The 20518-nt window shown below is 31.5% G+C and overlaps 2 protein-coding genes across 9 annotated transcripts in view; both read left to right on the top strand.

The window, feature by feature from the left end:
* The first annotated feature begins 10745 nt into the window (after positions 1-10745).
* On the top strand, positions 10746-17992 carry LOC126690585 (MLO-like protein 4). Of its 7 annotated transcripts, none has more exons than XR_007644668.1 (15): positions 10748-11287; positions 11397-11454; positions 11568-11794; positions 12081-12197; positions 12296-12356; positions 12484-12590; positions 13100-13174; positions 13636-13721; positions 14480-14529; positions 15115-15155; positions 15263-15433; positions 15505-15555; positions 16986-17053; positions 17183-17259; positions 17330-17391. XR_007644668.1 is itself a non-coding variant. In XM_050385790.1 (15 exons), the coding sequence occupies exons 1-15, from the start codon at positions 11162-11164 to the stop codon at positions 17738-17740; spliced, it is 1710 nt and encodes a 569-aa protein (XP_050241747.1). In that variant the 5' UTR covers positions 10756-11161; the 3' UTR covers positions 17741-17992. The 7 variants fall into 7 exon arrangements, 5 of the variants coding, with proteins under 5 accessions (XP_050241749.1, XP_050241751.1, XP_050241750.1 ...); XR_007644669.1 differs by having other exon boundaries at positions 10753-11287; positions 15520-15555; XM_050385790.1 differs by having other exon boundaries at positions 10756-11287; positions 17199-17259; positions 17330-17992.
* A 2348-nt stretch (positions 17993-20340) lies between these two features.
* LOC126690584 (26S proteasome non-ATPase regulatory subunit 4 homolog) overlaps positions 20341-20518 on the top strand; it is a 44278-nt gene continuing 44100 nt past the window's right edge. For both annotated transcript variants that reach the window (XM_050385789.1, XM_050385788.1), the window contains exon 1: positions 20341-20507. In XM_050385789.1, the coding sequence (XP_050241746.1) occupies positions 20496-20507 (12 nt within the window). In that variant the 5' untranslated portion in view covers positions 20341-20495. The remainder of the gene's footprint in view (positions 20508-20518) is intronic.

Genomic DNA, 20518 nt, shown 5'->3' with positions numbered 1-20518 from the left:
TAAGGTTGAAGATGAAAGAGGAGGGCAATGGAGTAAAAAGGACTAAGCTTTTTAAAACTTAAGGAAATACATCATATACAGTTCTGCTTCTTGACTACTAAAAAGAAGATCATACCTTTCCAAAATCTTCTTCATAGCCATTGTTTGAGAGCTTCTCTACGTCTGAATCACTGAGTTCTTGTGAGTGTAGAGTTGGAATCACAAAGTTCTTATGAGTGCAAAGAGAGAATGAGCCAGTGTAGAATGAGGGATGGAGTGATTTTCACCTTTTACATTACAAGGATGAGCTTCACCTTTTGGGCTTGTGAAAAATGGGTTTTACTTGAAGTTTCATCGTCACTAGCTAACAGAACCAAGGTAATAGTAGTGCATAAAAATATATTACTTAGTGCAATTCTCATTTATTAGTCTAAAAAACTCATTGACTTCTTAGACTTGAAGTCTAACCAAAAAACCTTGTTTGGTAACTATAAACAATTAAAAAACAAGACTACTGACTCGACAAGTTATGAGCATTTTGCAACCAACCAGGTTGCAAAACTGCATTGACAAACTACTCTATTTTCTTGCTCTTCTTTTCAACTAGTTTTATTAATAAATTAATATGCATATTGTTATACTTTTCAAAACATAACAATACTATTGATTAGGCAAGTCGCGACCATTTCGCGACTTACATATACTTAAATATCAATCATATACTTACATATACTTAAATATCAATCAAATAAGATGTGATTTAGATCCTCTAGATTTCCTAGGGTACTCTACTAAACAGGTTTTTTTTTTTTTTTTTTTTTTTTTTTTTTTTTTTTTTTTTAATCCTAATCACTTTTTAATGATTCAAGGTATAGATTTTGCTATGTCAATATTTGTCTAGATTCTAATGGCGTTTCACGAACATGCCTATAGACCTAGGTTTTTTTATAGACTGTAACTCAAAAGATAATGAATAACTTGGTGTTTATTAGATTTTGTCATGTATAACTTGAAATATAATAATATGGAGGGCAATGATATGAGACAATAATAATAATTATAATAATAATAATTGTAAATATATTAGAAGACACAAGAAGTTAATAAAAAAGTTGCTCAACCTAAAGTATATGTTCTACCAAAATTTTTTTACAGGCCCTTGTATAGATCAAAGTCAATCATGAAACCCAAATTTCTTCTTCAGACCCTAGTATAGGCCAAAGTCAATCAAAAAACCCAAACTTCTTTTTTAGAATGGTGTCAAACCGACCATACCTAACATCAAACCTAACAATCAAAGACATGATCTACCAGTTTCTCCAAAAAAAAAAAAAAAAAAGACATGATCTGCCTATACTTAGCTTCCCGATTCATATCAGCCACTGCTACAGAAGCTTCAAGCTTGGCCATCTTCTAGCGAAACACATTGGAAGCAGTTTGAAGTTGATCAAAAGAAGTCGAAATAGTTGACTACTGACTAGACAAGTTATGAGCATTTCGCGACCAACCAGGTTGCAAAACTGCATCGACAAACTACTCTATTTTCTTGCTCTTCTTTTCAACTAGCTTCATTAATAAATTAATACGCATATTACTATACTTTTCAAAACATAACAATACTATTGACTAGGCAAGTCGCGACCATTTCGCGACTTACATATACTTAAATATCAATCATATACTTACATGTACTTAAATATCAATCAAATAAGATGTGATTTAGATCCTCTAGATTTCCTAGGGTACTCTACTAAATAGTTTTTTTTTTTTTTTTTAAATCCTAATCACTTTTTTATGATTCAAGGGTCTAGATTTTGCTATGTCAATATTCATCTAGATTCTAGTGGCATTTCACGAACATGCCTATAGACCTAGTTTTTTTTATAGACTGTACAACTTAAAAGATAATGAATGACTTGGTGTTTATCAGATTTTGTCATGTATAACTTGAAAGATAATAATATGGAGGGCAATGATATGAGAAAATAATAATAATAATAATAACAATAATAATAATTGTAAATATATTAGAAGACACAAGAAGTAAAAGAAAAGTTGCTCAACTTAAAGTATATGTTCTACCAAAATTTTTTTTTACAGGCTCTTGTATAGACTAAAGTCAATCATGAAACCCAAATTTCTTCTTCAGACCCTAGTATAGTCCAAAGTCAATCAAAAAACCCAAACTTCTTCTTTAGAATGGTGTCAGACCGACCATACCTAACATCGATCAAACCTAACAACCAAAGACATGATCTGCCTATACTTAGCTTCCCGATTCATATCAGCCACTGCTACAGAAGCTTCAAGCTTGACCATCTTCTAGCGAAACACATCGGAAGCAATTTGAAGTTGATCAAAAGAAGTCGAAATAGTTGACTACTGACTAGACAAATTATGAGCATTTTGCAACCAACCAGGTTGCAAAACTGGATTGACAAACTACTCTATTTTCTTGTTCTTCTTTTCAACTAGCTTTATTAATAAATTAATACGCATATTGCTATACTTTTCAAAACATAACAAAATTATTGACTAGGCAAGTCGCGACCATTTCGCGACTTACATATACTTAAATATCAATCATATACTTACATATAATTAAATATCAATCAAATAAGATGTGATTTAGATCCTATAGATTTCCTAGGGTACTCTACTAAATAGTTTTTTTTTTTTTTTTTTTTTAATATTAATCACTTTTTTATGATTCAAGGGTCTAGATTTTGCTATGTCAATATTCGTCTAGATTCTAGTGGCGTTTCACGAACACGACTATAGACCTAGTTTTTTTTTATAGACTGTACAACTCAAAAGATAATGAATGACTTGGTGTTTATCAGATTTTGTCATGTATAACTTGAAAGATAATAATATGGAGGGCAATGATATGAGACAATAATAATAAAAATAATTGTAAATATATTAGAAGACACAAGAAGTTAATAGAAAAGTTACTCAACCTAAAGTATATGTTCTACCAAATTTTTTTTTACAGGCCCTTGTATAGACTAAAGTCAATCATGAAACCCAAATTTCTTCTTCAGACCCTAGTATAGTCCAAAGTCAATCAAAAAACCCAAACTTCTTCTTTAGAATGGTGTCAGACCGACTATACCTAACATCAAACCTAACAACCAAAGACATGATCTACCTATACTTAGCTTCCCGATTCATATCAGCCATTGCTACAAAAGCTTCAAGCTTGGCCATCTTCCAGCGAAACACATCAGAAGCAGTTTGAAGTTGATCAAAAGAAGTCGAAATAGTTGACTTTAATCCACCAACATTAGAGTGCATATCATTCACCCAATGCTAGATATCTACCACTACGAATTCTACATGACCAAAACTTACACTAGACTGGTATGCCTCATACCATCCATGCGCCAACAACCCAAATCTAGCTATAGTGAACTCCATTTGAAACTTCTTCAACTTCTCTCTCTGTTTCAAGAAAGAATTAATCATTGCCTTGCTCCTCATTTCAGCCCTTTTAAGCATAATTGTCAGTATCGTACGATACGCGATACGTATTATATCGTATGTAAAAAGTTTCGTATCGTATTGGCGTATCGTAGGTGCATATGAATTGTACGATACATATATTGTATTGTAAAATCATATGTATCGTACGATACATAGAAAAATGCTTTAAAATGAGATTTTTTGTTAAAATTTGTACTTTTATTTGAACCTAACAAATTGTTAGACTTGTTTTAAACACAAAATTATTAGATTACTTAATTTAACCCAATAAAATAACATAATCATAAGTTTTTTTCTCCTCTCTTTCTTTTACAAAATTTGGACTACACAATATATACTTACACTTCACTTTAATATTTACAAATTTATTTTCTATACTATAAATAAGATATTAATTGATAATAAAATTATTTTTTATTTTTATCAATACTATTATAAGTGCCAAAAAGAAATTATTAAAATTATTAAAATAAAAAGAATAAGAAGAGATAGTAAATGTTAATGACGATGAAGAAAATTTTAATGTAGAAATAAGTTTGCAAAATGATAAACATGATGATAACATTGAATTAGATAAGGTTGATTAGCATAATGAAAATAAATTATTATTTTTGGTTCATTTGTAATATATTATCACTTTTGAATTTAAGCAATTTGAATGTGTATGTTATAAGCATGTGTTAGTTTGATTTATTTAGTTAGTTTATTAAATATTATTACATAAGTGATGAATAAATTAGTTATTAGTTGAATATATTCAAAATTTATAATGAATATACCCTTCATATATGCATATCTATAATTTTTTTATAAATTTCATTAAGCATTTGTGTATTTTACGATACACAATACGATATAGAAAAATCAAAAATCGATTCACGATACGATTCACGTTTTGACAACTATGCTCTTAAGTAACTCATAAGCCTTTTGTTGTCCCCTACAAAACTCATTCACAAGTCAATAAATGCATAATGCAAAAGTACCACAAAAACACTAAGTTTGTATTATATTCCTAGTATATGTTATTATTAACAAACTAGTATTTAATGATCATTTTACGTGTCAGAAGACAAAACAAAAGAATTATATGAAAAGAAGTTTATCTCCATCTTGTGATAATGATGGAGACACAACAACTATTGATGATGGTAATTTCTATCTTCAACATGTGATCATGAAGAAGATGCAATATAACCAACAACCTATTATGATATAGCATATCAAGGAAAATAAATAATAAACCAACTAAAGATTTAAACATATTAAGGACTCATATAAACAAAAATAGAACTCTAAAGTGTTTGATTACCATAAAAAATGCGGCTTAAGTCACCGCAAACCCTGAAATGTAAAAAAAAAAAGAGACCCAGACCATCTGATCAATATTTTTCTTTAAAATGCATGAATGATAATTATATAACTCAATAAATATTTTTGTCTAAATTATTATATAAAACAATCACACCATAAGCAATAAACCATATAGACCGATAATTTGAATAAACCCAAGAAAGATATGCTAAGTATCCTCTATCATTGTTACATGAAAGCAAAGTTTTTGATGTGTCCTAATTACATAGCATTTTATATGTGAATGTCTATCTACATCTATATGTGTAAGAAAATTATGCCAGATTCATTGCCAAGAACATAAATCATAATCAATGGCTACTAAAGCAAGCAGCTAACAATATTTTAATATCAGAAATCTCTAATTGGTGAAAGTCACTTGCTGCATCATTGCAATATTTTTACTTTATTCCTTAAGATGCAAATATACCCAATTATCACCTTTAAAAAAAATGGAAACAGAATTTGTTGATTCTAAAATACAATTTTAGAGAATCAACACAGTGACAGGAATATACACATTTTTATGATCTAGAAGACAAATGGTAGAAGACTCATTATAAAATCATTCACAACTGCCATATATGTAAGAAGAGGCACTCATTAAATATATATATATATATATATATTTATATACATATTGCAATGATGCATATATTTGCATCATTGCAAATATATGCAATATCATTGCAAATATGTGTATATTTGAATTGTAGTACAACACAGTAATAAGAATATACACATTTTTATGATTTAGAGGACAAATGGTAGAAGACTCATTACAAAATCATTCACAACTGTCATATATGTAAGAAGAGGCACTCAACAAAAAAAAAAAAAAAATATATATATATATATATATATATTGCAATGATGTGTATATTTGAATTGTAGTACAATACTACAATTGTACTACAATTCAAATAAATCTCATCAAGGAACAAAAAATACCCATATCATTTTCTAATTGGATACATATGCTTTAAAGTAAAATAATCACATGCTTCTTAATGCTCCCAAATTTTACTAAAGCACAATCTTAGAAACAGACTGAATATAAAATAATGTCCAAAACCCATCAACTAAATTGCAAAAGTTTGAAGGTAATACAAATATTAAACTTTAGTATACGCATTAAGTTACCTAGGTTGCAAAAGGGTGTTGATAATATAAATCTTAACATTTTTCAATCGTTCAAAGCAATAAATAAACTATCAATAGAAGTCAATAATTTGTTGGACTTGCCAAAACCCACTAAAAGTCAATAATTAGTTGGACTTGTCAAAACCCACTATGTCTATTATGTTCGACGCGACCCACCAATTAAATTGCAGAAGATTGAAGGTAACACAAAAATTAGACTATATTATATGCATTAAGTTACCTGGTTGCAAAAGGGTGTTGATAATATAAATCCTAACATTTTTTAATCATTCAAAGCAACAAATAAACTATCAACAGAAGTCAAAAGTTGGTTGGACTTGTCAAAACCCACTACGTCTCCAACCTCATCAATTCATGAATTCGATTTCTAATTCATCCATCATCCAAGTCTATGCATAACGTATTAAAATAAACAATAGCCAGTTAGCAAATTTCGGGGAAACACAAAAACTATTAAATGATCATCCCAACAACATTGTGAAGACAAACATAGAAAACATATTGAAATCTTAACTATTATAATTAATAACTATTATCTGGTAATCATCCTAAAGAGTAACATACCAAAACCTAAGCCTAAATCAAAAGCAATTCAATTGAAATTCCAAAACCTAAAACATATTTTGTCAGCAAATTTTAAAATCATAACTGAAAAATTCACTAGCAATGTTTAGGAGCTATAATGGTGACTTGATGGCAAAATTTAGAGGGACAGATTGGTCCGATAAAGCCTCTTAGATTTCCCTATCTCTCTCTCTCACTCACTTTGGCCCTTTGCGACTTTACTCTTTATAGCCATTCATTCCCAACTATAGTGAAAAATGATTAGGGTTGGTGAGCTTTTTTTTTTTTTTTTTTTTTTTTTATCATTGTAAAGGTTCAATAATTCTACCAAATCAAACAATCCCTAAAAAAGTACTAAAACGAATCGCTTATAATAGATCAACAACACACTTGTATAACACTTATAACAAGCATTAAGATCAATTAGCTATCCAAAAACTTTTCAAAAGTGTTATCAACCAAAAAAAAAAAAAAAAAACTTTTTAGAAGAAAAAACATAATATGTAATAAAACATTAATACCAAAGATGTAATAAAGAATAACACTTTTATGTATAACACAGTTATAACAAGCATTAAGATCAATAAGCTATCAAAAAAGTAAAACATAGTATGTAATGAAAGATTAATACCAAAGATGTAACAAGGAGATTTTCTTTACATTCAAAGTCAAAGTAAGTCGATATTTCATATTCATCAAATAAATATATGAACTAAGCAAAAAAATACAAACTTTACAATAGAAAAACCCACGTTAGCAACAAAACAAGGTTGAAGATGAAAGAGGGGGGCAATGGAGTAAAAAAGATTAAGCTTTTTAAAGCTTAAGGAAATAATCACATACATTTCTGCTTCTTGACTACCAGAGAGAAGATTATACCTTTCCAAAATCTTCTTCATAGCCATTGTTTAAAAGCTTATCTACATCTGAATCACTGAGTTCTTCTGAGTGTAGAGTTGGAATCACAGAGTTTTTATGAGTGTAGAGAGAGAATGAGAGAGTGAGGGATGGAGTGATTTTCACCTTTTACATTACAAGGATAGGCTTCACCTTTTGGGCTTGTGAAAAATGGGTTTTACTTGAAGTTTCATTCTCATTAGCTAACGGAACCAAGGTAATAGCAATGTATAAAAAAAAAATTATTTAGTGCAATTCTCATTTATTAGTCTAAAAAACTCATTAACTTCTTAGACTTGAAGTCTAACCAAAAAAACTTGTTTGGTAATTATAAACAATTAAAAAACAAGACTAGTGACTAGACAAGTTATGAGCATTTCGCAACCAATGAAGTTGCAAAACTGCATTAACAAGCTACTCTATTTTCTTGCTCTTTTTTTCAACTAGCTTTATTAATAAATTAATACGCATATTGCTATACTTTTCAAAACGAAGCAATACTATGACTAGGCAAGTCGCGACCATTTCGCGACTTACATATACTTAAATATCAATCATATACTTACATATACTTAAATATCAATCAAATAAGATGTGATTTAGATCGTCTAGATTTCCTGAATGACTTGGTGTTTATCAGATTTTGTCATGTATAAATTGAAAAATAATCATATGAAGGGCAATGATATGAGACAATAATAATAATAATTCTAAATATATTAGAAGACAACAACAATTTAAAAAACTATCTCAACTATTTATCAATATCATAATACAGACCACAAGTTAATAGAAAAGTTTACTCAACCTAAAGCAAAAGTTCAAACAATTTTTTTTTTACAGGACCTTGTATAGACCAAAATCAATTAGAAAACCCAAATTTCTTCTTGACAATGATGTACAAACCAAAATCAATAAGAAAAACCAAATTTTTTCCTGAGAATGGTGTCAAGCCGACTATACAAAATATCAGACCTACCAACCATTGTTTTGTATAAAGACATTATTTGCCTATACTTAGCTCCCTGGTGCACATCAGTTATTGCTACAAAAGTTTCAAGCTCCACCATCCTCTATCGAAATACATCAGAAGCAGCTTGAAGTTGGTCAAAAGAATTCAAAACAGTTGACTTCAATTCACCTATGTCAGATTGAATACTCGACACCCCACACTGGATATCCTCCACTATAGATTCAACATGAGTGAAGCTTGCACTAGACTAGTATGTCTCATACCATCCAAGTGCAAACAACCCAAATCCAACCAGCGTAAACTCCAGTCATAGGTTAATAAATGTATAATGAAAAAGTGCCACAAAAACACTAAGCTTGTATGTTTAAAAATCTACATTTCTATCACTATTCAAGTTAATTAATTAATTTTTTATTATACTACTGGACTTTTTAGTGGTATATGTTATTATTAACAAATATCTTACCGTTCCATCTTGAACATAAATTTTTGATTAACAAAGAGAATTTTAAATTAAATATACATTTCTACTTCTTGACCCTAAAACTTCAAGGAATAGCAGATAGAATCTTAAACTTAGACCTAAATCTAAGGGTATGTTGGTTAACTATTTTTTTTCCTTGGCTTTTTGTTTTTGAAAACAAATTTCTATTTTAAACCAAAAAAACTTGTTTGGTAACTAGAAACAATTGAAAAACAAAACTATTGACTAGACAAGTTATGACCACTTCGCGACCAGCCAAGTTGTGAACTACATTGATAAACTGCTCTATTTTCTTGCTCTTCTTTACAACCAGCTTTATTAATAAATTAATATGCACATTGCTCTACTTTTCAAAACAAAACAATACTATTGATTAGGCAAGTCGCGAACATTTTGTGACTAGCTAGTTTTATTAATATGATAGTTTAATGTAGTTTAATGGGGTTTACATATATCCTAGGGTAGTGTAATGGGGTCTAAAATATATGCTAGAAGGGGTGAGACAAGCTTTATTAATATGATAGTTTAATGTAGTTTAATGAGGTCTAAATATATGCCAAATATTAGGATTTTTTATGTCAAGTTCAACCATGTAACTTCAATCTCTTTCTTTTGTGGGTCTGAAATTCACTGTTTTTAAATTTGAGATTTTGGTTCAATTATTCCACTATCAATGATGATGATTGATGAACCCATTGCAATCTTGCAGAATCAATTGTCGACTTGTACTCAAATAAAAACTAGAGACCTTACTCAAAAAAAAAAAAAAAAAAAAAAGCTAGAGACGAGCATCATGTGCCTGGGCTAAATGACATCATGGTTTCTCCTTCGTCTCCAGTGGTTTGTTTCCAACATTTTTGTTTTGTGTTTGTTTTTTTAATTAATATTTGGATATATACAAGAGGATTGTGATCATGTGTGTTAGTTTTTCCTCCTTTATGTGAGATCATGTGAAAAATTTGATGTGACATCATTTGATTGGAGGGTATAAACAAAGTTATTTACACCACATTTTTATTAAATTTAATCTCTTTTTTATAATATTACAAAATACAAGAAAATGTGAAAAACTAATATTGTTTCATTTAGACATTTGTCACTGCTTTACCAATGGGCCTTAAATGAGTGGGCTTGAAAGTCACCAGATCCTTTGCCATACATTGTACCTGCCTTCTGGACTTTAAGAGGATTCATAATGATAGAGCTGCTTTTTACCATTACAAAAGTCTATAGCCGTCTGCTCAACAACCAGAATAAAAGTCAGAATATTAATACCAAATCCAATTAATATGTACAACCTACCCAAAAGTAACAATATCCTAGAGTACTTTGTTAAAAGGTATACCTATTACCTGTTAATGAACCAGTTGTGGTTTATTTATAATCTATTACAAATCTCATTTATATAGAAAATTGGTAAAATTTTATATATCAGTTATGTTTTATTATAAAATAATTTGACTTTTTTCATCTAAATTGATATGCATTTAATACAGATTCAATTTTTTTCACATCCCTAAAAAAAACATGAATAATTTATTTTAAATTTTGTTATATTAACGGGTGCAGTACAGCACTCCTTAACAACACCCTATACTAAATTCATTAATTTGAGCAAAACGGTTTCAAGTTGCATCTAAAAAGTTGCAGCATACATATGGCCCCAATGTTGTCGTTCAGTTTCCTTAGACCAATGCTGTTGTAATTTAAAATTTTAGTCCTTTTTTTTTTGCCGTCTTGTAAAATTCCAAAATCACCCTTGGGAAATAGGAATATAAGCAATATTCTACAAGCAAAATCAATGGGCTTGGTATTTCTTTAATACTAAAATTTTTTGTCATTCGCTTTTGGTCTTTTTCCAATTGATAATGATCCTTGACCCTTCCTGAAAAAAGACCAAAAAACAGACCAAAAGACATTGTTTCTCAAAACAAATAAGAAAAAAGACATAAGCACGTTCAAACTTCAAACTTCCAGGCATGCAATGCAGCGTGTGGCACATTTATGCAGACCCATTATGCCCCTCGTGACACGCCATGCACAAAGTTCTTAAATTCTCTGATGGTACGTCTCAAGTTTAGACAAAAGCAAAACCCAACAACCCAACAGTTACTATTAATGGTCTGTAACTGAACTCTGCAACGAAGACAGAGACGACTGGGTCTACAATACTTTTTTTTTTTTTTGAAGATTTAAACTTTCAGCATCAGACACCCGGAAGCAAAATTAGTTCAGGGTTTGTGGGTTTGAGCCAAAAAATGGAGGAAGAACCAAGGGAAGGACGATCCTTGGCTGAGACCCCCACTTGGGCTGTTGCAACTGTGATCACTGTCATGGTTTCTTTTGGCTTCTTCTTTCAAGGCTCTTTGAAATGGTCTGGAAAGGTAAAAAAATGACCACTTCTCTGTTTGCTTTTGATCTTTTACATGCTTCTTTATTTTATTCTTCGAATTCTTCATTAATGTTTGTGATGATTAATAATATGCCTAATAGTGGTTGGCTAAGACTAAGAGAAAACCTCTGCTTGCTGCTCTGGAAAAGATTAAAGAAGGTAAAGCAACTGAATCTCTTATTAGAGATGGGTTCTGTTTGATTTCTTTATTATTATGTTGAAGCTTTTGGAAATTTCTTTAATTTCATTATTTGGTGGTTATTTGCAAACAGAGCTAATGCTTTTTGGGCTTCTGTCATTGTTGATGGGACATTGGATTGCTTTTGTGGCCAAGATTTGTGTTAAATCCTCCTCGGTTATGAACAGCCAATTTTATCCATGTGCATTGGAGGGTGACTTACAAACAGTAAAGCGCATTCTTGTTTCAGGCTCAAATAATTTGAATCACTCCATTGTCAGAGAGCAGGTGAAAGCTGGGGGGCATAATTATTGTCCTGAGGTAGTTTCCTCACTCTCCATTTGAATTAGGATTTTAATTTTAATTTATTTATTTTCACAATTCTGGAATTGAATTTAGGATGCTTAGATATAGATAATAATGCAAGTTTCCTCACTCTCCATTTGAATTGAATTATTGTTTCTTTAGCAAGTTTTTGACTTTGTTCTAACTATGTAATGCCTGTCACTAATAAGTCTCAGTAACCTGTCAGTTTATTCAAGGGAAAACAAAGTGATTAGGCCATATATCTATAATTACTATTTCAAAATTTGCTATTTGCTTCCAGGGTCATGAATCATTTGCTTCTCATGAAAGTCTTGAGCAGCTTCATCATCTTGTATTTGTTCTAGGCATTACCCATGTGATTTACAGCTTCATTGCCATTGCATTGGCCATGATTAAGGTTTGGCATATCTATTTATTGAACTACCTTCTTTAGTTCTTCTTTGGGGCTTAATCTTTGTTAAATGAGCAGCAAAGTCTAAAATTTAGCTTATGCAGATCTACAGCTGGAGAACATGGGAAAATGAAGCTAAATCTATGGCTATCGAGAGCTTACAAGGTGAACAGTTTTCCACCTGATGATTATGTGGATGTCCTTTATCGTTCTTCTATTTTTTAGCCAGGTTTCTTTAGATGCCTTACACAAACTAGTCTTTTGCCCTATCATATTAATTTTTGAATTCTAGAAACTCCGCAAGCTACACCAGATAATATGAGAATGAGGCGACTAACAACTTTCATATTTCACCACACATCCCATCCATGGAGCCAGCATGGAGTTCTTGTTTGGCTGGTATTCTCCTGTCCTCTTTCTATTTTGAGAAAAATATTTTCAATATTACTTTTAAGATTTTTAAAAACTGATAAATCTCAGCTCAACTTTGTCATATCTGAAACAACTAAATGACAAAACAATGCAAAACTAACACTTATCCTAATTTTTTCCAGTTGGTCAAATAAATTTTCAGCTCCTTCGATCTGTGTCATATGACTATCAAAAAACACAAATTAAAGTTGCTGAAGCAGCAATAACATAATTAGAGACAAAAGGAGAAAATAAGGGGCTTGAAGTTGTATATTTGTTCAATTTCTACGATTAAAGCTACTCCTTTGTATACACAAGCACCTACATATGCATACATCCATACATACATATTTATACTTGAGTGTGTGCTGAGAATTTAAGATTATTAGAGAAAAGATTATAATTTCTCATTGCATGTAGCTTGACATTTCTTATATGGAGCACATTTGCTAGTGATTCCAAATAGTGATTCTAAACTCAAATTCCTCAATCTGCAGCTTTGTTTCAGCCGCCAGTTCTGGAGTTCTATAAATCGAGCTGACTACATGGCCTTGCGCTTGGGCTTCATCACTGTATGTGTGTGTGTGTGTGTTTTTTTTTTTCCTGGTTTAAATGGAGGTGTTTTATCCACTTATATCTTTTGATTGAGGATAAATATAAAATACTGTATGTTTATATATGCTAATTATTAATCCTTATCTGCATTATCCTTCACTTAGGTGGGCTATTGCCAAACAATCAAGTAAACAATAGCACCTAAGAGGTTGGAGGACTGTAAATTTTGTTTTTTATTAATTTTTTTTAGTAGTGGAAGTTGAGTTGACTTCATTGTCCGTATTCTAACTTTGATATAAATAATCATATCCCATGAATGGTATAAAATATCCTATTGCCACATTTGCATTTCTTTGGTTCTTATTTTCAATTTTATTTAATCTTCAATTCTTAAAATGCAAATAGAATGCGGCCAGTCATGAGACCAAATTTTCTTAGCTGACTCTGTTGTTTTTGTTTTTTGTTTCTTCCTTTGTAGACTCATCAATTTCCTCTAACATATGATTTTCATAATTATATGCTTCGAAGCATGGAGGAAGAATTTCGAGATATTGTTGGAATTAGGTATTATTTCTTTACCCTGTTTTGAAAGTTGACATTTCTTTTAAATTAATGTACTGAATTAGCTCTTCTAATTTAATTTGGCCATGATCTTCATTGTATAGTTTACTTAAATCATAAATGAATTAATATGTAGTGTATAGATAAATTAAATGAACTAACAATCAAAGAAAGTTTCTGTATTTAGTGATGCGGTATTTCCATTGTTTTGTTCTTTCCCCTTCCTTGAGTAGGATGCCTATGAAGACAAAGTGAAGCCTATGTTTTGCATACTTATGATGAATTTATCTACTTCAAATGCATCAAGTAACAAATTTGCATATATATATATATATAGACATGATCTTAATGGTTGGTCACATACCTTTAGGCTGTAGCTGGCCTATTATGCCTACATGTTCTAGTTAATAATTTAATATACTTTTGTTTTTGCCACAGTATTCTGTTTGGTTTCTAAATGCTACATAAAGACAAAAACACCAATAGCAAGATTCATTAAATAAGAAAATCACTTCAGTGCAGGCGTCCATTTCCTCGTATGCTCTCACTATAATTAACTTCATTCGAGTGGTATTCAAAAAAATTTGTTTTGTATTGTTTATTTTAGAATTACAGACTTTATCCAAGTACAATTTTAAGCAATTTCAAAAATGTGTTTATGGACTGCTAATGTATCATTTTTACAGTAGCAAAGTTGTCAGGAATTTAGTTATTGCTTCCTCTGCTAATTGATTTGATCATTTCTTTGGTTCCTTTTGCAGTGTGCCTCTCTGGATATATGCAATATGTTGCATTTTTCTAGATTTTCATGGTAATTTCTTTGAATCTTGATATGCTTCAAACTGAAGAAATTAGAGATAGTCTCAAGCAATTACGGTCACCCCATTTTTAACATATTGAGTTGGGATGTTAAGGCATTTAAACTGTGTTGATGTAAGCAAACAGCATTAAAGTTGCATAAAATAGTGTGTTTAGTTTTCCATGCCTACTGGAATCTAAGAACATCTAATGAAGTGGCATTGGCATAAATATGCCGTTCTTCAGCGCCTATTTGGACATCTCAACAGAATTGAATGGTCCTTCATGTTTTAAATAAGCATTGGATGTACAGTTCATTATTTAATGTGGGGTATTGTATCAGTTTAGGCCTTCAAAAAAAAAAGCCTCTGCCACATTTTACTAGGCTTGTGTTGACAGCTGCCATTTTCTGTAGTGGCTCCACTCACAACAATAGATGTTTTACATATAAATCACAAATCTAACAATTAAATTTCCTTGGGATGTTCAAAATGCTCTTTGGTTTGAATATTAGCGATGTTTTTATTCTTGTAAGTTTTATGCTATCTGTAGTTATGGCATTATTGTCTAGACTATGAACTATGTAATTCCCATCCAGGAAGCAATATTTACTTTTGGATTTCCTTCCTTCCAGCAATTGTAAGTCCCCACCATCACATCTCCTTTACCTTCTCCATGTTCTTTTTAATCCAAATTTACAATTTTCACTCCTTTCTAATTTCTTTCTTTGTTGACTAATATGTTAGTTGATTCTCCTAATCGGCACTAAACTGCACCGAGTGGTGGTAAAGTTGGCTGTTGAAATCATGGATGAATGTCCAAATACAGGATTCCATCAGTTTAACCTGAGGGATGAACTCTTTTGGTTTGGGAAGCCCAAGCTTGTTTTATGGCTTATACATATGATATCCTTCCAGGTCAGTGAACCAAAAGAGTCCATTTTGGCTTCTGAAATATTATTGCGTGACTGAATTCTTATATGCCATAGGCATTTATTTTGCAGAATGCATTTGAGATGGCCTCATTCCTTTGGTCCTTGGTAAGAGCTTGATTATAATTTTCATCCAATAACAACATTGTTAGAGTGGTTTTCCTACACAAAAGTACCATCTAATCTGATATCATTATAAAGTACCACTTCTCCCAAAAGCTTAAGTTGTTAGGGACTAATGAATATAATTATTTAACCATTATTGTAACAACTACAATTCATCACTATCATGTCATTGTATCAACCAAACCAAAAAATTATGAATTAAACAATGAGAAAAGTAAAGAGTAAAAAAGAATTATGCAATCCACAAGTAAAATAAACAGAATACAACCTACTTAAACAGAATAAACAAACTAAATCCACATAACAAAAAACAAACAAACAACCTACGAAAATGATATGTGTGCCCTTTTAGACAGATTAATAATATACATAAATTGATTTATAACCTAGCCAATGGGTGCATTGGGTTCCATATACACACAGAATAGAAGACATTAAAAGGAGAGCGCTGTACTTTGTCACAGTCACAAAGAGGAGTGAAATTTTGGGAATCATTTTTGACAGGGCACAGAGGGTTCACTTTTTGACTTTTAGATTTAAAAAAAAAAAAATTTTTTTTTAATTTTTTTTTTAATTTTTTTTTTAATTTTTTTTTACCTTTATGAAATTATCTAACTATCTAAATTTAAACAAAAGAGATACAATTGCAAAGGGCTGTACGGTTAATATTGTGCAATTTCTAAGGACTCGGTTGGGCAGACACAATCCATTCAAGTTGAACGTTTTGCATTAAAAGATGTTTACCAGGTCACTAGCTTAGGTGGTCTGATTGAATAGTCAGATTGGCTTAGGAACTAGTTCACCAGATTACTAGACTGGTTTTAATAACTATGCTCATTGGTTGAGTAGCACTAATGAGTTTGTTTATAAATTTGACATAATCTTTTAGCAGGTATTACGACTTAACCGTCTATGATGATTGTAAATATCCAATCCCTAAAACTTTCATTATGTATGTGTTGGCACATGTTTGTGTGTGCAACCATGCATTCATGTTCATGAGAGAGGGAGTTTTGTTATTTGTGAATGTGTTGTATAGTATTTCCCTTATCAAACAAGCTGCATCTCTTGAACAAAATATGGAACAAGTTTGACATTGCAGTCTATAAATTCCATCACCATCAAGTCATTGATATCCTATGCATAACCTCCATTGGCAGATCCCTGGGGTACTTCAGACAGTCACCAGTGGATTATATTTATAATCATTGGCTTGCAATATAAGATCATTGATACAAGTGAAATTGCATCTATTTTTTTAATATAAAAGTATGGCTTAGTCAGTAGGCTTACAATGAAGATGTAATATATAAAGATTGGTTGTGTCCATTGTGACACAAGAACTGCCAGAATTTTCCTTCTGGTAAGTGCAGACTTTATTTGTGATGCTAACTGTAACTTTTTCTATCCAGTGGGAAATTGAGGGGCCTTCCTGTTTCATGGACAACCGTAGCTTCCTTGTGATTCGTTTGTCATTTGGGTATGTATCTTTATTATAGTGCTCTGTCTTCTTTACATGTCAAAAGAAATTTTCTTTTCTCTCAGGACTGCAATGCGGTTTTGTTATATATGGCATCAATCTGATAGAATACAAACTCATTGTTATTAGTTACTGATTACGGCAGGATCATTTCACAGTTCTGGTGTAGCTTTATAACATTCCCACTCTATGTTATCATTACACAGGTCTGGCTTTTCTTCGTCTTCATCTCTCTCTCTCTCTCTCTCTCTCTCTCTCACTATTATGATCTTGTAGATGGGTTCGAGGTTCAAAAAGTCTGCAATGACAGAAAATGTGAGAACATCACTAGTTAGATGGCAGAGGAGAGTAAAGGCCAGGAATGGTACTTCCTCTGTTGCACTCCTGAGTGCAGGAACTGTAGCCTCGGATTCTGTGGTGCATGATGTGGGAAGAATTGATGACTTTGCCATAAACAGCAAGGAAGGAAGCTCCTCAGGTGTCCAGGACACATCTTTCTCACATCAACAGTCCTCAATGTCAAAGGATCAAATTCATGAACTATCTACAAATGATATGATACAAGTACCGGTTTCTTCTGATCCTTTCTATGACAGTTATAGCAGTGATGATGTTGATCATGACGACAGCAGTGAGGATAAAAATGATGTCAAAGATGATTCATGTCTCCTTACACCACCTATATAAATCAACACTAGCATTAGATTGATCATTGAAGGCATTGGATGGATTGTTATATCGTCTTGCAAAATGACCAGATCCCCCACCACCCCCCCCCCCCCCCCCCCAAAAAAAAAAAAAAAAAGAGTATAGAAAGAAAATTATCTTGCTAACAAGTATTACCTGTTAACCATTATTCATCTTCTTAGTAGATTGGTTCATATGGTTTCTTATTCATCCAAAAGGAATAAAAGCTAGGGAAAAAGGTTTCAATAGACAGATTGGCCTATCAAAATGGACTTGCTCCTTCAAACTTGATAAAGTCTCCTAGGTAGAATTACCTTTGTGTTCAAAATGTTTTAGTTGATTGAACATACAATGTCCTAATAATTTGTTTTGCTTGGGGGACAAGGGAATCCTGTTGGACTAAGAGTGTCACAGAGAAGTAGAGGTGTTGTAATAGGGTGGTTCATGTTTCCAGCCCAACTGCCATGTCTAAAATCAAAGAAGATGTGGAGAAGGAAGTACACAATACTGTGGAGAACTTACAATTACAGAGTCCATAAAGTGTAGATGCCAATGGAAAGGACTAATGTTTATTTCATAATCAAATTTTCTAGCAATAAGAAAAAGCTCGGAAAAATCTCTCGCACAGGCCAATTGTAGCATGGATTTGGCTACTATTAACATGAACATTAAGGCTATTTTTTTAGCCAAATGGCTATCAACTACTGAATTAGCCTCCTCCGATGTGCATAACAATGATTTAGTAAAATATATCCGTTGAATACATTGCCAAAAAAACAAAATAAAAACAAGAGATACCTATTGGTTGACTATGTTGAGTAGTTTCATTTTGAATCTTTAACCAAACTTTTGTAGCAATAATAGTGGGTGATCAAATTAATATTGATGCATTGACAAGGTCCCAGCTGAAATGATACTCTTGAGGGGAAACGAACGTTAGAATAGGATTTATTTCAAGAAAAAGCTACTCCTTAACTTGAGACCAACCGGTGAGATTGGTCAGAGGTGCTCCAATGGTTAAGTGGTCAGAGATTGCTTTCTGAATTACCCTCGATTTTTAGCACATAAATCAGCAGTTGTCATTCTTACCTCAAACAATACTATAGATAATTAACTCCACTCACCCTTATAGCGTTCTCAATTATGATTATAGGTTTTTCCTCTTGTGGTTTGAAGTGGTTCACCTATAACATACATTCATTGGGAAGGGAATCAATATGCTGACTCTTTGGCCAAAAAAAAGGAAACTACCACATGGAGCCTTTTGTTTTGCACTATAATCCTCCTTTTTAGATTTTGTACAAACTTTTAGTAATGATAGTTTATTATTGAGTATTTTGAGACTATATTCTCCCTCTTACATAGGGTTAAATCCCACCCATTATGGGGCTCACCTCCATATAAGAGAGATGGAGTATACTCTTGAAATATTTAATAAATTTTTAGTAATACTTGAAGTGTTAATAAGTGTTATGTTCCCTAAACTTTGTAATTGTACTAAATTTGAAACTCCTTTTCCCTAAAAATAGACAAAATCTAATCTAGTCATTTCAAAGTAAATGAACAAAATGTGAATGATTTCACATTAGAATTATCCTATAAACCTTAGGAAATCCTAACTTTACTAGGCAGGCCGGCCCAAGCCTTAGGCAACTTAGGCCTAGGCCTAAGGCCCCCACTACAATAAAATTTTACCCTTTACAAAAAAGGCCCATATCATTGTAAAAGGCCCAAAATTTATAAAAAATATAAAATTTTTCAAATTATTGTGCACCTTTTATTAGTAGTGGTGTTAAGGATATCACAAATTTTATTATAGATTTACAAATTGACATGCTACCAATCACAAAAAGGTATTTTAAATATTCATTAATTACATTATTGAAGCTCATCCTTTACTATTATTGTCACATTATATTGTAAACATTTTGTAGTACCTTTAATATTTTCCTTTTTTATTTCTAACAAGGCTTAAATTTTTTTTTTGCAAATGTGTTAGATCATCAATGATGATTAATCTCCCCTAATAGTTTGAAACTTTAATATTAGTAAACTAATCTAGTACAAAGCCACACATCAATTAATATCATAGATTATAAATGTAATTAACTATGTATTGTTATATATACAAGATAAATTAATTTTCTTTTAAAAAAATTATTTTTGTTAAATTAATTTTTCAACTATGATATTCAATTCTCTATATGAAATTGACCTTAATTTTAGTTAGTATTATTCATTAAATTATGTATTTAATACATCAAATTAACTTCAATTTAATTAATATTAAATAATTTTATTTAATTAATATTTATATATAAAAGGTCCCATATATATATTTGCCTTAGGCCCCAAATTAGGTTGGGCAGGCCCTGGTCATCAATCTTCTTAGAACAAGCACAAAGTCCATAAATTTTCCACAACTTTAAAGAAGACCATCTAAACGACAGCGTTTATGTTGTCGTTCTTTGCAATTATCTTTATTCACTTTTATTATTATCATTAATATTTTTTAAAGTGTAAACTCCAAAAGCAGACTCGGCACGAACTCATTGGACAAAAGTGGCACACTCAAGAGTTCCCAGCCGCACCTGATTAAAACCTCATGTCATTATTTGTGTCAATTACAATTAGCAAGCCTCCTCTGCAAGTAAAGCCCAATATCTCTCTCTCTCTCTCTCTCTCAAATCAAAAGTACTCTTAAAACTCTCTTTCTCTCTTTCGATCCTTCGATTTTGTATACCATCTCGCAACCATGGTGCTCGAGGTAATCTCCAC

The sequence above is a fragment of the Quercus robur genome, chromosome 6 (genome assembly GCF_932294415.1).
Source record: "Quercus robur chromosome 6, dhQueRobu3.1, whole genome shotgun sequence".
In the NCBI taxonomy this organism is placed as follows: Eukaryota; Viridiplantae; Streptophyta; class Magnoliopsida; order Fagales; family Fagaceae; genus Quercus; species Quercus robur.
This window is presented reverse-complemented; position numbering and strand designations above follow the sequence as displayed.

Excerpts from the sequence above, each read along its gene's own strand:
- LOC126690585 (XM_050385790.1), top strand. The coding sequence starts at position 11,162 with ATGGAGGAAGAACCAAGGGAAGGACGATCCTTGGCTGAGACCCCCACT. Across the intron at positions 13,722-14,479 it reads CGAGATATTGTTGGAATTAG|TGTGCCTCTCTGGATATATG; the intron begins GTATTATTTCTT and ends TTCCTTTTGCAG. Across the intron at positions 15,556-16,985 it reads CCTCATTCCTTTGGTCCTTG|TGGGAAATTGAGGGGCCTTC; the intron begins GTAAGAGCTTGA and ends TTTTCTATCCAG.